The sequence below is a fragment of the Pyrus communis genome, chromosome 16 (genome assembly GCF_963583255.1).
Source record: "Pyrus communis chromosome 16, drPyrComm1.1, whole genome shotgun sequence".
Lineage (NCBI taxonomy): Eukaryota > Viridiplantae > Streptophyta > Magnoliopsida > Rosales > Rosaceae > Pyrus > Pyrus communis.
In genome coordinates this window covers 1185704-1203802 of record NC_084818.1, presented here as the reverse complement: position 1 = coordinate 1203802, position 18099 = coordinate 1185704, and the positions used below count along the sequence as shown (strand labels likewise).

General features: G+C 38.1%; 2 protein-coding genes and 1 non-coding gene across 3 annotated transcripts; 2 read left to right on the top strand and 1 right to left on the bottom strand.

Moving 5' to 3' along the window:
* Positions 1 to 936: 936 nt before the first annotated feature.
* Positions 937 to 3261, bottom strand: LOC137719379 (protein BOBBER 1-like). The gene is made up of 6 exons (XM_068458422.1): positions 2860 to 3261; positions 2360 to 2532; positions 2102 to 2150; positions 1625 to 1791; positions 1306 to 1389; positions 937 to 1224 (listed from the first exon to the last, which is right to left on the bottom strand). Exons 1-6 carry the CDS (start codon positions 3236 to 3238, stop codon positions 1186 to 1188), a joined length of 891 nt encoding a protein of 296 aa, XP_068314523.1. The 5' UTR covers positions 3239 to 3261; the 3' UTR covers positions 937 to 1185.
* A 2057-nt stretch (positions 3262 to 5318) lies between these two features.
* TRNAA-CGC (transfer RNA alanine (anticodon CGC)) lies at positions 5319 to 5391 on the top strand. The gene has a single exon. It is a non-coding gene; the product is annotated as a tRNA-Ala (tRNA).
* Positions 5392 to 12113: 6722 nt separating this feature from the next.
* Positions 12114 to 16483, top strand: LOC137720086 (probable pectinesterase/pectinesterase inhibitor 34). The gene is made up of 3 exons (XM_068459095.1): positions 12114 to 13255; positions 14666 to 14802; positions 15644 to 16483. The coding sequence occupies exons 1-3, from the start codon at positions 12249 to 12251 to the stop codon at positions 16339 to 16341; spliced, it is 1842 nt and encodes a 613-aa protein (XP_068315196.1). The 5' UTR covers positions 12114 to 12248; the 3' UTR covers positions 16342 to 16483.
* Positions 16484 to 18099: the final 1616 nt, after the last annotated feature.

Genomic DNA, 18099 nt, shown 5'->3' with positions numbered 1-18099 from the left:
ACAAAGCATGCATCGTAGTCCAAAGAAAAGATGCACAACGCTACAGAAAGAGAGGATCATTTAAATGTGATTGCTGCGAGGAACAAATCCTGAGTGAGTCAGTGAGTGAGTGTCCCTCCCAAATCCAAAAGGGATTCGGGTTTGTTCTGGAATAGCGGATAAAACAAAGGGGTCCTTTTCTAGGGCTATAGGGTTATGCGACCTCCCTCCCTCCCTCACAACGGGACAATTTGTGGGGGGATCCCACAACCTTTTTATGGAAAGGGGCAGCCGAGAGTGACCCAGGTGGCATTTATGGACACGTGGCAGCTTGTGGTGCCCTCTGGTTGAACTGTGCACATCCCAAGCCAAGGATGATTGAGCGTGGGACTAGGTCGAACAATTTTGACACGTCTCTCGCTCGTTTACTTACAATGAGAATGTTAGTGTGTTGATTCATAATTGTGAATAGTTAGAGATAAAGTCATTGATATCTCGTTATAGGTAAGCTTTTCTCCCCAATTTTAAGGTGTATAAGCCGCAAGTTTTCAATGCCAAATGGCAGAGTTAGGTTTGATGTCACTGCAAAGAATGTACAAGTTAATGGACACAAACAGAGAACAAAACATGACTGTCGATATAAAAACTTAACTTTTAAGCGAACACTAATGTAATAGTATCACAAACCAATTAAGCACAAAACGTGAAAATTTAGAATTTGGGTCGAAATACAGCCACAAGACGTTACAATCCACGTAGACCGCTTGAACTACAAAACCCTTACTAAAGGTATTTTAAGTTGAACTCCAATAGGATTGGCCCAAAATAGTTCGGTCTTAGCCTCATTGTTTGGGGTTGGGCCCCGAATGTCACCGGAAGGCTTTATTTCGGGGCTACAGATGCAAACAAGAAAAAAGTAGAAACCACTTCAAGCAACAAATCAAACTCGAACGATAAAATGTGCAGGAGAAAAAGTTATACTAAAACTTGAATCAATAAATGAAACAGATCCCACAATATTAACAGCGTTCGAAACAAATTGGACGTCCTAACCACCCGTAAAAAGATCACGCACCGATGACATCAATTTGTTTTCGAACTCAACATTAAGCAGTAGCTGAACGAAAATGTGTTTTTTTCCCCTCTCCCTTTTGATCAATGAATACAAAGTTATTAAACAATGTCCGTGAACCGAATAGCTCAGATTTACTTTCTCTTGGCCCTTGAGAAATCCATCTCCGGATGCTGCAACAGAACGGTATATAAACAATGTAAGTAAATTTCTTGATTGAATGACTAGAGCCTAGAAGAGCCTCAAGAAATTACCTCAGACATGAGCTTCTTTAACATTTCTTCTTTTTCAATCTCCTCGCTAGTGGGGAGCCCCAACTGCTTCTGTCTCTGATCAAACTGTAAAATCAAAAATACACCTCTCAGTAACTATGAATAAACAAAACGTACAAATAGGCAGCGACGTGAACATGAATGGTGAACATATAAACTCGTGGAGGACCAAACAGCAATGAATGACAGTCTCTACTTGGAAACATCATGGCGAGTGAACTGCCTTTCACAGATGTTCCTCGGTTAAAAACAATTAGCAGCGAAAACAAAATACAGAAAAAGGCAGAAGTGGGAGAATTACCATCATCTTTTCAACAGTCCGGCGCATTTCAGAATCCAGTTCAGACAATTTGCTGGGCTCAGGCTCAACCTTGTGAGTGTCGATCTCAGGATCACCTTTCACCAGACACTTCCACCACTCCATTTGGTTGTGCTTGGTCAGAAGAATTGAGACAGCACTCTGATCCTCTGCAATTAGCATGGATATTACGAATTCAAACAGCTCAGGTGCTCAAACCCATGGATTATAATTAGGAAATCACAAAAACATGATACACGCACTTAAAAGACACTACGTCCTAAAAGCTGTGTGTGGAAGTGAAACTCATAACCATGGAACTCTACATGCATTCCGACGTGTTTAAAATTCACAATGTAATTATGAGTTATGAATTTATTTACTATTTACAAAAGTGAAATATTTTTCAATGCGTATTTATGCTCCAATGTACATAAGCAAAGTGATAAGTAATAAGTTGAACAGTATCAATCAATATACCTATGCTCCAGTAACAATCATCGGGCTTGATAGACTGCAAAAGTTCGCCCTGCAAGTATTAAAGTTTACATTAGCCGAGGGATATACAACCTAAACGAAACAAACTGGAAGAACAAAAGGCATTGTCTACTGGACAAGCATCCGTTGTCTCAGATCAGTCAGATGAACAACCATCTTCCTTATTTTCGATTACATTCACACTCTCATAGACAATATGTTCATCACAAAAGTCGATAACTCATCCAAAATGAAACTTACATCAATGATCGGAGGCTGCCCCTTCAGTCCAACCTTCAGATGATTCTTCTTGATCTCGCACACAACAAAGCTAGATTTAGTTCCAGGCGGCACATGGACAACAACATTAATCTCCTGAAGGCTCTGCGTCCACGAGTACTTCTCCAAATCCAGTCCATTCCCTTTGTTTGGATCTGTTCACATAGATTAGTGTTAAATAGCGAAAGCAAGATTATAAATTACACACATCCAAAAACACTTGTATCCCAACAGGCATTGGTGAACAATCATATCAAATTTTACACGAAAACTCACGTCGAATTGGTTAAAAGATTCAAACTATGTTAGTAATTTATCTTTCACATAACAAAAACACATTATCCCACCTTCCAATTAATCTCAAAGAACAAAATTTAAGAATTTATGGACAAAAGAATTTAAATTTAAGATATATCATACTAAATGCTCAAAGAAAGTAGAATTCGAATCAAATATGAAGCAAAAGATAAAATATTTGATACTTTTTAAGCCATTTTCCTCCTCCTCAGTTTCATCCTTTATCACCTCCCCCCTCAGCTCCGCCTCCGCCTTCTTCTCCGCCTCCTCCTTCTTCCTCCTCTCTTCCTCCTCCTGCCTCCTCTTCTTCCTCTCCTCCTCCTCCTTCTTCCTCTCCTTATCCCTGAAGCGGCGCGCCAGCGCAAAGACCTCCCTCTCCGACGACTCCCTCTTGAAGAAATCGCTCTCCCGAGCAATAAATTCCAACGTCTTCTCCACTAAATCAAGGGGGTTCCTGCGATCAATCTTCGCGGTGAAGGTATACTCTTTCGACGACGGCGACGCCTTCGAAGGCTTCCTCTCGGGCGCCCTTTGCTCTTCCTGGATGTCGGAGATTATCGCCATGGATTCGATCGAAGTTTGAGACTTTAAGCGGAGTCTTTCGATTTCGAATTTTCGAGTGTGTAGGTATTTATAGTGTTCCTTTTATGACGATAATACCCTTGACGAGTTCATCGGATCCGGGTCCGGAAAGTCTCTTTTGGGCTTTGGCTTGGTCTTTCTATGAACTCGTTCTTACACAACACCCAAAAAAGGAAAGTGGGAAAGTAAATAAATTAGTAAAAAGTAAATGACCTATTAAAACGGCGACACCCGTCAACTTAACAGATTTATTCGTTTCAGTATGACTCGATAAGCTTCAACGTGACAACCTTAATTTCGTTTAGCAGCGTGTCGTGTATGACTCTTTCAAAAATTATAAAAGGTAATCGTTAGACCTTCTATTTTTATTATAATGCAGTCAAATATACCATTAAATATATTTTAAACACAGAGGTTTACGGTGGTATTGTTTACCATTGTGTCTCTTACTCAATACTAACTTACCAAATTTTAATTTTTAGTTTTATATTTGTTGCAGTTGGTGTGTTCATAATAGTTTATCAAAAAACCGTATAGGGAACCATTTTTAGGAAATAATTAAGGTGAATAAGTACAGAATGACTATTTTCTAACATCAATTAGAATTATAATCGATTCATTAAAATAAGAAAAAGTATGAAGTTGGAGGGAAAGTGAGTGTAAATTAAATTGGACTTGAATTATTATTATGCCTCTAATTTTAAAGTAAATATTAAACTCTTTGACATTTATAGAAGTACGTTTTGAAGAAACTTTTCCAAATGCTTATTTTAGAGGCACTTCTAGAAAAACACTTATTAAGTGCTTCTTACGGAAGCAGTTCAAATCCCATAATACTCAAGTAAAAGTGAGGAATTTAGGTTTCATTTCACCGTGTAATGGTTTTGTATATAACAGAGAGAAGATCTCCTTCACTACATTCAACCAAAGCATACAACAAAAAGGAGACAAAACACTTTCAAGCAACTGGGATATTACAATGACGGTATTCTAAGCGATCAACGATAACACGAGAATGAATGCTCAATCACATTTCCCATGCAGCTGTTTGAGCTGTGTTTGCACTTGTGTCCACAAACACCTCCAGAAAGGCAATAACCATGCGCATATCAGAAAGCTTAGATCCTCTGCTTATTCTACTCTCTAGTCACAGTAAACTGCACGCCACCTTTCGCGCTAGACAACTTCCGCAGTGAGCCCTCTTTCCATGACAGCGTGACAAATGAGTTTAAGCGATTCCTCTAAATCGTCCAACAGCTTCTCAGGATCAGGTATTGCGTTTGGATCAACGGTTTTAAGGAAATTATCATTTCATCCCCGTAGATTTGCCAATGCATATGCAATGCCTGCAGCATAAGAAGCAACATTGAACATAAACAAGTCCAAAACAGAAGCAGTTGTTCGTGGTTTTCTTTTAATTGTAGTTGACTTGGTAAATTTTCAGAGACAATTTTGTGATCAAGGAGAATTATGTGTGCGATATATAAGATATTCTAGTTTTCGCTCCCTCAAATCGAAAATATGTTGGATGAAATGGAGGGAGTGTTGGTATCTTAGCTCCTATTATTTTGGTTACGATCACAAAGAAAGCTTCGAGGGAGGGTTGTTTTCGATCAACAACAGCTTTGGCTCCGCGAACGTAATCCAACGGGTCATCTTGTAGAGCAATGGTGAAGGGGATAAGGATATAACCTATCTAATTACCCCACCTGACCTTCGACTCCTTAGCCAACATATCAGCCAGGGCCCATAGGCTGTTATGCAAACAACATTAGAGAAGTAACATAGTATGTGAACTAGGCCAACCGAGCATCTTCCCACAATAATAACGATGTAACGGCTGAACCGCAGCAAACGGAACAAGCGTGAAGCCGGACTTAGATTCAGACGATGATGATCTTCTTTCGTGATTGACTCCCCATGAGTACTGCAGGTGCTTTATTTGTCTCAGCTGGCTCCATGTCCACCGCCCTCACGCGTCACGCCCAAAATATGAACAGTACGACTTGTCTGCGTGGCAATTATTAATTTAAATACGGCGACTAATAAACGAACCATTAATGGGGGTGTAGCTCATATGGTAGAGCGCACGCTTCGCATGCGAGAGGCACGGGGTTCGATTCCCCGCACCTCCAGCCTTTTTTGCCTTATAATTTTATTTTTTAAACAATATGGGCTCAGCACTCGCTTTTTCTGATTTTGGGCTTTGTGAGCCCACAATATAAGTTTTAAAAAGATACAAGAGTTTCGCCCGTCTACATTCTTAGTTTGTCACATGAAAGGGATTTTTTTTTTCTTTCTTCTTCTCAATTTTTTATAAAGGGAAAAGAAGGTCATTCCCTTGATCAAGTTAATTTGATGAATTTGGTGTAAGTTATCATACCATTTGTTAAGAAAACAGAGAAAAGAAGGTACAAAAGTTTTCACTCTAAAAAATAAAAAACCGACTCAAACCAATAGTTTTTTTCAATACCTTTCTTAGTTGACTAATGTGCATACGAGGAAGAATACATTATATGTATCAACTAGCTTTTAGTTTGATAGTATTTATCTTCATAACGTCACAGGAGGTCCCAGATCTGATTATCATATTCTTCGTTAACAAAGAAAAAAGAAGACGTTTTATGTGAACCCTAATTAGTATATGTCCCAAGTGATCATACATCGTGACTCGTGAGCACCAAGATTATGTATGTTTAAGATTTGGGTAATGTAATAGAAACCAAATTTTTAAACCAATGTTTTAAACCAAATTTTGTAAATCAAATTATGTGGTTGTTGATGATTGAATTATTACTCAAATGTTGATTAACCTGCTTATTTCTTATTGGTGACGTATCATGTGGTTTGCAAATTTAATTTAAAAGTTTGATCGCCCTAACATTATCCTAGATTATAATAGTTTTCTCATACAACGTCCAAAGAGTCCAAACTCCACAACGAACTTCCACTACGTCCCCTCCATCCATTAACTCAACATGCATGGGCCATGCATGATCCCTCCATCTTCTTTTTTTCCTTTTTCTCGCCCCTTAATAGGCAAAGGTGAGGCCAGAGAGGTGACTAAACGTATAAACGACAACCATATAACATGTGGTTTGTATGCCTACTTGTCACAAACATCGCAATTTCTCAATGTCTTTGATATCCATATCTCTCGATCAACATAGTGGACAGCTGCCTTACAATTGTATCCAATAACATCTCTCTCTGTTTCCATTTGCACATAATATTAGTCAACGTTTTGTGTTTCAATGCTTAGTACAATCGATTGTCTATATATAATTTTTCAAGTGATGCTAGCGGTTTTATCATAAAATTAATAAAGGGTACAAATTTTAATGTATTTTGGATTAAATTTGAGGTCAGTACAAACCAAAAAGGCATTTGCCAGAAGAATAGTTTGTCTCCTAAAGCAAGAGTTCGTTGAGCAAAGATTTCGTCGGTGGGTTTTTTTACATGTTATTTTGGGCCTTTGTTCAATGATAAGCACATTTGAACCGACAAATTGGGCCACTGGGCAAAGTTAACTTAGCCGTTGAACCTTAGTTTTATCGGGCAAACCTTCAGATATTACGCGCCATTTTTCCCTCCTGGCGTCAAAACGTTGCCTGACGAGTTTCACTTTGCCCTAAGACTCTCTTCCGTCGCATCAAGGTTTTGAGTAAAACTTAAATGTTGACCAGCTTTGCCCTCCAACTGAAAAATTTGTCGAGTAAAGTCACTTTGGGCAACAAAATTTGATTCATGGGAAAAACTCTTGTAAAGCAAACCATAATTTCTGGTAGTGGGTGCTCTCAAACCAAAAATACTAGAAACAAACACACAAAAAAAAACGTCTACTTGCAAAAAGAACGCAACCAAATCTTGATTATCATTATCTCATACTTTATTAGATTAATCCTAGTTATATGGAAGTTAATTAGCTTAATCCTTGGGCTGGGCTGTGACTGATCTGTGATTTACCTATATATCTAGCCAAAAGTGAACACGATGGGTGGAAGTTGTTTTCTATCATTTTTCTCTTGTGAAATGTCCCTAAATGTAGGGAAAGTCATGTCGTTTTAATTAACTCCTGTTGCTTTTAGAAATCTTAGTTTTAATGAATATGATTATGACGTCCCTCTTATATATGTGTTTGTGTGTCGAATTTAAATATAAATGGTATACAATTTAATACAATTTAAAAAATGATGCATGTATGATTGTCTACAATGGATCATACTGTGCTGTTTTAGTTAGGGAAGCATGTGGATAACTCCACCATGTCCATGTCGATGCTCTTTAAAGAAAGCCTATCTATATATGAAACACTCATTGATGTATACATACAAAAGCTTCCGACGTTAACAAGTTATTTAACCGTAACATGATAAATAAACAAATACAGTGTTGTTGACAAATAATGAAATACTCACAACAATAATAAAAAAATGAGCAATTCAGATTATGAGAGTATTTTGTGAAGTGAACTCATATGAGTAGTTAAATCCGTATTAAGTTACTAACTGGTTAGTGCTTGAGCCCTCATATATATTGCGAGTAAATTATTTTGAGAAAACATAATTGATGAATAGTTTTGTCAAGCATTGCTTAGATGAGCTGTAGCATTAATCAGTGCATGGCTCCAAATAATGATAAATCAATGTATATGTAGAGATACGTTAATTAGAAACAAAAATTAAACAAACCATGTGATTACGAAGCCAGCAAGAGGCCCTGTGTTCCCTACCTTCATATACTTAGGCACATGCAGTTGCATGGCAGCATGGCTTTCAATCTCTTGCTTTGCAAGCTTCGCTTGGTGTGAGTGTGACCACTCTCCTCAAATTTTATCAATCTGGTCAAATCTTTCCCTTTCTACGGATCCCTACTGGATTTCGTAGGCAACCAAATCATTTTTTTTTCAGTTGCATATACAACTAATTACGTAGAGGACGTATTTAAATCAAAATAATTATTCATTGATAATACTCAATATAATATTCTTCGTAAGCATACTGTAAATTAAATACAATTTTGAGATAAACATTGTCGGTGAATCTTACTGGAAACTTTATGCTTCAGAGCATAGTATATACTATACAATTTTGAGATGAACACTATTGGTGAATTTTAGTAGGACCCATGTTTATGATGACACTAATTCGTTGGAAGAGATCGATTTTTCTGACACGAATATATTGATATGGGGCGTAACATGCTAAAACATAATCATACAAAACAAAACATGCTATCATTAGCACGCAGAAGGTTTCGGTGTCCGTGCCCGTGAGTCCGTGAGGTCGTATGACTATAAACAAGTTAATTTGCTCCATATTTTAATTGAACGCTAAGCCCACAAAATAATTATAAAAAATTCATATTTTCTTTTCTCTTTTTCCTATTATAATAACCCTTTCTTACTAGATTTTTAGTGCTGCACTTTCTTAGTTATTAGGATTTGAATTACAATTTTACTAAAGTTTTATTTATTAAATATATAAATTAATGTCACGGGACTCTCCAAAATCGTGAAAGATTGCTTTTTCCCAATTTTTTTCTTCACCACCAAATGGTTTGCCTTCCTCATCGGGTAATCAATCATGCAACTTTTGAGTCCCTTTTCTTCTTGTGCCTGTCACTGCACATCTTGGCACAAGCTCCCCACATCTACAATCCATTTTGTTATTATTTGGTTTATTATTGAGTTGCTTTGACAAAAGTGGGTATATATATAAAGGCCTACATCATGGAGTTGGGCAGTGAAATTTGAATGAGAAAATATAATTAAATTTATAACATCTTAATTTAATTTAATTTATGAAAGCATGAGAAATCTAATTAATATAACATCTTAATTGAAATTAATTTATGAAAGCAATCTTAGCTTTGACCTATTTTGGTTAAGTTATAATTATAAAACTGATCATAGTTCGTTTTCATACTAAATGTGACAGATATAGGGGTGGATATTACGACTTAAATCTTAGCAGGGTCGACAACTGTAAATGCATTTAATTCGTACCAAAAACCCTTACATATTATCATTATATTTGTACACACACACACACATATGACACTACCTTTTTACATAACTTTTGTACTTTTTAGCTAAAATATTTCATGAGATTTACATAACTCATTACTTTAGTCCCTGAGACTTGAAATTGATAGAATTAGTTCATGAGATTGTCCATTTTATCATTTCGTGAAAAATCTCCATTAAATAAGAATAAAATGACAAAAATATACTTAATTTTTGTCAAATCATTTTGCCCTATTGTTTCTTGAACTGAGGGTATTTTTATCATTTTGATCTTTGTTTAACATAGTATTTCACAGAATGACCAAAATGATTGATGGTGGACAATCTCAGGGACCACTTTTATTGATTTCAAATCTGAGAGACCAAAATGATGAGTTATGAAAATCTTAGGGGCCATTTTGGCTAAAAAACATAACTTTTGACACACGCTTTTTGGGAGCCCACTTCCTAATGTGTTTCAAGAATCTAAATCGTCTATCTTTTAGGTTATCACTCGTAGATCATTTTTCCAAAAAATTAGACAAATCCAAAACCGTTAAGACATTTATTTGTAGTGAAGAAAATTGACAAATATGGTTCTAAAAAAAAAACCCTAAACCCTTAATCCAACAATCATATAATTGCATATTTGGAGTTTTTTTTTTTTTTTGGTAGGCATAATCTTTGAGGAAAGATTTAAAAGATAAACGCTAGGATCGTTAAATATATTATGAAGTAATTTCCACAAAAATATATGTCAAAAGTTGTGTGAAAAAAATGATTTTACTTATCCGCCATCATATGAATATGGTTCTGTTATGTATTGGTAATTAGGAGGCAGCCCTTGTGTAAATCGGACCAAACGAAAAAACCCTGAACGGCTAAACACCAGTAGTCGTCATCAGTAGTCGGTGGTCAATTCGTGGACTCTCTGGATGCATATTGTTCTGCTCACTGTAAGAGAACGTACGTCGTGGAGATGAAGAGGTTTAATTTGTTACCATCATCATCGCGTTTCGTCTCACTTTTTGGTAATCAAACCCTTAAAAGGTCTGTATTACTAGTCATGTACTTCTTTATTAATTAATACAATATTATAAGTAGAAGATCAATTTGATGTGGAAGCCAGCATCACATCGGTCTATCTATAAATGTCACTATATACATTAGATACCATATATATTTTGGCAAAATCTACAAACAGCTACGTCATTAATCGATCGTTTGGAAAATTCTATTTTAGATTTAAATGATTCAAAATGTTTTTGGATTCAAAAGCATTTGAAATGTTTTTGCAAGAATTACTAGTTATGTACTTCTTGTAAAAAATACTTCAAATGTTTTTTTTTCAAAATTTACTTACATATTTATTAAAAATTAGTTATAAAAAAATTTCATCAAAAAATAATTTTAGTCGTTTTAAAAATATTGCCAACGAGTTTCGTTAGATTGACCTAAAACTATAGCTCAAGACTTCCTCTTTTTGTTTTTAATTTGACTTTTCCGCATATATTACTTTTTGATATTAGGTCCTTCCGAATATTATTACAAGTCTAAATAATTAAATTAGTTTCATAAGAAGTTATAGGGAAAATTTGAAATATGTCTAATTTTATAGACTACCTTTTGAAATAGGTCCAATTTTTAGTGATTTTTAACTTTTAAAATAAGTTCAATTTTTAGTTACTTTTGACCCATTTCAAAAAACCGAAGTTATATCACTATACCAGTTTTCATTTGAAAACAAGGGGCGCATGCATGTTTCGGATATATGGACAAAGTATTATTATATATGTTAAACTGTGGGGAACTTTTGACTGAGTCTGATTCTTTCAATATATATATTGTTTAACAAAACTACCTAGCCCCTTCTGAAACTTCTAAAATATACAAAGACAAAAGTTTAATTACTATATAAAAATGAGCTTGTAGTTAATCAAACCAAGGGAAGTTGAAACCTTTATACAGCTAGCTAAAAGCCTGGAAAGGTGATTCTTTTGTTCAAATGGATTAAAACTTAAAAGTTCAACAATGCTTAAACCCCTAATTAATACAAATATACAATATAATAACTAATGCACATCCAGCCGTTTAATTTCATCATATAACTTATGCATACCCATCTGATTGAGCTGTTTGAGGTCGATGGTGCATCAAATAAGTTCTTTCGGTATTATCTCCAGAGCTCGGTCAGATGCTTCAATCCTTAATTCATATTTAGTCTAAACATTAATCTACTCTAAAAGTTTGGAGTGAAAAATTTACTTCGATAGCAAGAAGCCTTAAAAAAGTGATATTTCTTGTTGAAACTGGATTCTCTAGGTACATAGCATAAAGGAAAAAGAGCAAGAAGCACTAGTCTTAGCTTACAGTTAGCTTAAGAGCTAAGAGAATCACGCAAACAAAATCTTGCAAATGCATGCACTGTGTACAGCACTCAACTTTGATAACGATTTTGACCCTCCTCCTAGCTACTTCACTTGTTCAAAGCAATACTCAAATAAACTAATCAACTAAAACCAAAATTAAGTAAAAATTTATAAACAGAGAAGAAGGAAGATAGAAAGAGGAGTAAAAAACCTCTTTTGGGTTTTGGGTATCTCTATAAATTATGCAAAGAAGAATTTACATATCACGAGTACAATATTACTGCAACGTTTTGTGTTAAGTTATTGAAGTTGCAGCCAGCTCATCTCCTCTTCGACATCGACCTCACAACAACCTCTTTTATTCTCCCACGTCCCCACTTAGTTCATATTGTTTAGATTTTAAACCTAATTTAAAAATGAGTTAATTTCCCAATCATATAAATATACAGCCCCCACTCTATATTAAAACCCCGCACTTCTTCGATCTTCTTTCATTCCCTCCCTCAGTCTTTTAGCTGCAGCAGAGCGAGCTGCCGCTGTCGATTTTAGTAATTTCACTATATCAGTCCTAACAACGTCGTAAACTTTCCATTCTCAGTTCTGCACCTAAAAAGAAATGGGCTACGGCAGACTCCAGCCGTCGGATCCTGGAGGCTCCCCAAATCTCTACGGGGCTGAAAACCCATCACTCCCACAAACTGCCACGTCATCCTCCTGCTCCAACGGCCGCAGCCGCAAGAACAAGCTCATCCTAATGTTCCTCCTCGCCGTGGCACTCATCCTAGCCTCCGCCGTCTCGGCCGTGGTACTCATCGTCGGAAAATCCAAAGCCTCAAACTCCGCCGTCTCCTCCGCCCTCCACCGCAAGCCGACGCAGGCCATCTCAAACGCGTGCGCAAAGACGCGCTTCCCCTCCCTCTGCGTCGACTCCCTCCTCGACTTCCCCGGCTCCAACGCCGCGTCGGAGCTGGAGCTCGTCCACATTTCCTTCAACATGACTCTGCAGCGACTCAGCAAGGCGCTCTACCTCTCCTCCTCCCTCTCCTACCGCCAGATGGACCCCCACTCCCGCTCCGCCTATGACGACTGCCTCGAGCTCCTTGACGACTCCGTAGACGCCCTCTCCCGGGCCCTCACCTCCGTCGCCCCCGGCGTGGGGTCCTCGTCCACACAAGATGTCCGGACGTGGTTGAGCGCGGCGCTCACGAACCAGGACACGTGCGGGGAGGGTTTTGCGCAAATCAAGGGCGGCGACGTCAAGAACGAGATGGACCAGCGGCTCAAGGACTTGTCAGAACTGGTGAGCAACTGCCTCGCGATTTACTCGGCGGTCGCGGGCGACGATTTCTCCGGGGTGCCGATACAGAACAAGCGGAGGAGGTTGTTGGGGAATTCAGAAATGGAGCGTGATATAATGGGGGATAATGCTGACGTCTCGCGAGATTTTCCGAGGTGGTTAGGAAGGAGGGAGAGGAGGCTGCTGTCGGTGCCGGTATCGCAGATACAGGCGGATATTATCGTGTCAAAAGACGGCAATGGGACGTACAAGACGATCGCCGAGGCGATCAAAAAGGCGCCGGAGTATAGTTCTCGTCGGACAATTATTTACGTCAGGGCAGGAAGGTAACTAGAACTCACTCCATAAAGTTGTTCACTTTTATTCCCTCCACCTTTTTTCTTTCTTTTCGTTCAATTATTTAGACACACCACTGCTCATACTCGCTATTGATGTTGAATTTTCTTTTAGGGGAATTATAAGGTGGACCATAACATTGTATTTAAATTCGGTAGTCGTGATTCGTGCGAGTTCGTTGCTAATATAGCTAATTTTATCTCTCTAAATAATATTATTTATATATTTTAAAGGCTCTTTTAGAAAAAGATTTCATCTAAACATTACTTTTCCTCCTTTTCGTTTAATTACTTTTTGGCATCCGATGTTCTGTAGTTGCTTTAGATTAACATTATGTCGGTGAAAAGATTTTTCTCCAAACTTTGCGTTAATTCCTTTTTTTTTTTTTTTTTTTGGAGAAAACTTTGTGTTAATTCCTTGTCTGTATCGATTGGAGCATTGACTTGAGCGAGCTCCCTCTGACCATACACAACCATAATCATGTGAGAGAACTTATTAATCCTTCTACCACCCCCTCCCCCTCCTCCTCATCCTCCTCCTCCTCCTCCTCCTCCTCCTCCTCTACTAATCACGTTTACGAAAATACCCCTTGTTTTCTTTGAAATTGATGAGTGATGTCATGTTTTTAATTAATATGGTGCCCATCCATGGAATTTGAATTTTTTATTTTATCTTCGTTATGTTGTGTGTGGGGTGGTTGTCGGTGGAGATTGGTCGCAAGTCTTGACACATATCCATATAGTAACTGTACGGTGCACGTTGGATTTTTGCATGTAATGTGACACCTACTTGACTTGTGTGGTCATCAATTTTACTCTCTGCTGTCATGCACTTAGTAGTTCAACGATTCCTCTTCGATCCCTTCCGTCCTGATCCTTTATTTTCACCCTCACTCTTCTGTTCAACTTCTTTCATCTTCTTCAGTTCATCTTCTGTTCATTTCTTTTTCTGTTCATATTTTTATGTTCATCTTTTTCCCTCTTCTGCATCTCTCTCTCATCAACTCCATAATTGAAGGATCCAGAGCATCCGGAGAGAACCCCATTGATGGTTCAAAATGTATGTATGCATATGAATTTCGAGTGGAATTTTCCTGCATTTGAATGTTATGATGACAGTATTTCAAATTAACTATTGTTATATATGATCTTGTAAATGACTTGTGATACTGAAATGTGACATTTTTTATACAAGTAAATTTTTGTCGCAAACAACACTTTACTGTAGTGACGAAAAATAATAACGCATATGCACTATTATACGAGTTTAATCTTCATGGATCTTCCTTCCTTGACACTTAATAATTTAACCCACAACATTATCAAGTTTTTGTCGTAAGTTGGATTTCATTTTTCGGCTTTCGGTAAACTATTGAGGATGATTACTTGTTTATATTTTAGGTACGAAGAGAAGAATTTGAAGGTGGGGAGGAAGAAGACCAACTTGATGTTCGTCGGAGACGGGAAGGGCAAAACAGTAATCACGGGGGGGAAAAGCGTCTCTCAGAACCTGACCACATTCCACACTGCATCCTTCGGTAAGTTCCGTCAAATACCGTCGTCTTTCACGTTGTAATTTTGAATCACCGTCCTCTTTCTCTGTGGTCACCGTAAACATGTGGGCCACATCACTCATTACCATGCATGACATGCGTTACCACTTGCACGTGGTGATGTTTGTCTGATCTCATAGCCTCAAATTACCTTTCCAACCCCATCTCCCAACAAGGGAAGCCTACCTACTTTAGAAAGTTGGGAAGTGGTTTTCACTCACTCGCTTCGTACTCATTTAGTTTTATTTTTGGTTTTAGATTGAATAAATCAATAACAATCCAAGATGAGCTTTAAATATGGGTGGGCAAACCGGTCACTAGCTTATAATTTTGCATAGGAGTGTGCTACTCACACATCTCTTTTTACTTCATACACACTCTTTTAATTTGCAATCGTCGGATCGAATGAATTAAACAAGATCAAATGATAAAAATTAATAAGGAGTGTGTAAGAAGTAAAAAGAGGTGTGTGAATAGCACATCCGTTTCGCATAATAGAAAGTCACGTTGCATGAAAGTTCCTCTCTTGTTTAAGATGTTAGCCGTTTTCTTCCACTTTTTACTGCAAATAGGTGGCATCTAAATTATTCCATTGGAGGCTTTGTAAGCTTGCTAATTTGGGAATTTAGGGTTAGCATCATATAAAGAAACTGATTAGTAGTCTTTGTGTCATTTCAAACCCACAATAGTTGAAAGCAAGACAAATCACATTATTGGAGGTAGGTGACTTGTCAATGGCCATATTTCATGGCCATATTTCATAGCCATATTTTATAGGTGAATACAGAAATATGGTTTATTGAATTTATTTCTTTTTGGTCCACAGCTGCTACCGGAGCTGGTTTTATTGCACGTGACATAACGTTCGAGAACTACGCCGGACCGGCCAAGCACCAAGCCGTTGCCCTTCGAATTGGGGCGGACCACGCCGTGGTCTACCTTTGCAACATCATCGGATACCAAGACACATTTTACGTGCACTCGAATCGTCAATTCATCCGTGAAACGGACATTTACGGTACGGTAGACTTCATTTTTGGCAATGCGGCCGTAGTGTTCCAAAACTGTAGCATCTACGCTCGCAAGCCCATGGCCTTCCAAAAAAACACAATCACTGCCCAAAATCGAAAGGACCCGAATCAGAACACGGGCATTTCAATCCATGCTTGCCGGATTCTCGCCACTCCAGAGCTCGAGGGATCAAGGGGTAACTTCTCAACGTATCTAGGCCGTCCGTGGAAGCTGTACTCTAGGGCAGTGTACATGTTATCGTTCATTGGTGATCACGTACATCCACATGGATGGCTTGAGTGGAATGCCACTTTTGCTCTCGATACGCTATATTATGGTGAATACATGAACTATGGCCCCGGCGGAGCGATAGGCAAACGGGTAACTTGGCCGGGGTATCGGGTCATTACATCCCAGGTGGAGGCGGCTAGGTTCACCGTGCGACAGTTTATATACGGGTCGTCATGGTTGCCGTCCACCGGGGTGGCATTCTTGGCCGATCTATCACTCTAAATTACACTCAAGCGGTAATTCTTGGCCCAAACCATGCATTAGTGGATAAATGCTCTTTTTACCCTTGGTAACTGTAAGAATATAGTTATTGTTTATTTTTGTTGTATATTTTTTAACATTATATAAGAGAATAAGTTGCTTTGTTCTTTTTGGTCATATAACTCAATGATTCCCTGGAGTCGTTGCCACTTTTATACGGTTCCTTGTATTTTGATTTGAAGTGTTTGTGGCGGTGCTGTCGTGACGTTTTGGAGAAAAATTGTGCTGGGAGCCAGGAATCTGACCTTCCTCGAAGCAGCTCAGATTATATATAGCCAAACTATAAAACAAATTTCATCAAAATGGAAATACCATGAAACTTAGGCCACAACTCCACAAATGCGGTTTCTTCTTGCATGGGAGAGAAACTTGCATGTAACGCATCCATTACGTGTAACTTATTTTTTTGTCTTTCGAATTAAGTGACCTGCAATTATGGCTGCCAACATGGTGATATCACTGCAGTTATATCTCAAGTCAAGTACTATTTTTGTGTGTTAAACTTTCATACAACGGTGATATTTCATTGGTGCTTAGTTTATCTCATTAACACGGCCAACCACTGCCAATTAAGTTGTCATAAATCTACCCCGGTTTCCTGAGAGATCAAAAAATATGAACGACCTGACCATGTGATTGTCCACTATAGGCACAAAACATCCCCCATCTGCCCGGCTGAACGGCCTGATTGTCTCGGATAATATTTTCCCATTTACTTTCAAATTTTGTCAAACCAAGTGAGAAATGAGTGAAGCATGTCTTGTTAGAAATCACCATTCGATCGGAAAACCCACCTTAAAGGCCGATTTCTTGTGGTGGACAAATTGCATAAAGATAGCTAGTGACTAATGGTGAATTATATTGTCTGCGCAAGTAATATTTTGTCATTGTATTTAGGTCAAACCAGGTGCCCCTTTCTTTGGTCTCTCCTATAAGTGAAGGTTGGCCAGGGATAGATCGATAGATCTAGACGGGTACCCTACATTCACAAGACCAAAGGCAAAGGGCATTGCCAGCTCACGTGGTGCTGCTGGTGGTGGTGGTGGGAGATCACTGAGTCAAGTTGATGTGAATGTGACTTTCGAACTTTTCATCCATTTTTTGCCACCAAACACCAAATTCTCACATGGCTCTTCCCATAAGGATGTTCACTATCCAAATTTTGATATGGTTCAAAACATCATGTATTTTGAGTATTATTTTAGTTTCTTTTTCTTTTGGTGAATGTTATATATGGCCTTTGGTATTCTCTGAAATGATTTGAAAATTCTAATGCTAAATAATGATTTTAGCAATTGGAACGGAAGCGTAATGCTTGTGTAGTTTATATTCGCTTTAGTTTTGTATTTTCAGCTTATTACTTCTTGTCTTGTTAAAACTCGTGTATTGTAGAAGTTGTTGGTACTTTGCTAAAAAACTTCAATGAATGATTCGAGAAGAATAGAAACCTTTATAAACCAGTCTTGTTAACGAAATAGCAAAAAGGAGATTTTAGTTATTAAGCTGTGATGGCGTCGGCTGTGGAACCTGGTTGATCCGCGGCGGCAAGGCCGACGGCAATGAGTGGAGAGCCTAGTTTTCTTCCTGTTCAGTTTGAATCTAATGCGTCTGATGCCTGTGCGGATAGGCGTGTTGGTGGGAATCACTGGTCGAGCCAATGAAGGCTCAGAACCTTCTCACTTCCAAGTTTTTGTTATTTGATTGTTTCTGTTTGTTTTT

Excerpts from the sequence above, each read along its gene's own strand:
- LOC137719379 (XM_068458422.1), bottom strand. The coding sequence starts at position 3,238 with ATGGCGATAATCTCCGACATCCAGGAAGAGCAAAGGGCGCCCGAGAGG. Across the intron at positions 2,533-2,859 it reads GGAGGAAAATGGCTTAAAAA|ATCCAAACAAAGGGAATGGA; the intron begins GTATCAAATATT and ends CTATGTGAACAG. Across the intron at positions 1,225-1,305 it reads TAAAGAAGCTCATGTCTGAG|CATCCGGAGATGGATTTCTC; the intron begins GTAATTTCTTGA and ends GTTCTGTTGCAG.
- LOC137720086 (XM_068459095.1), top strand. The coding sequence starts at position 12,249 with ATGGGCTACGGCAGACTCCAGCCGTCGGATCCTGGAGGCTCCCCAAAT. Across the intron at positions 13,256-14,665 it reads ATTTACGTCAGGGCAGGAAG|GTACGAAGAGAAGAATTTGA; the intron begins GTAACTAGAACT and ends TTTATATTTTAG. Across the intron at positions 14,803-15,643 it reads ATTCCACACTGCATCCTTCG|CTGCTACCGGAGCTGGTTTT; the intron begins GTAAGTTCCGTC and ends TTTGGTCCACAG.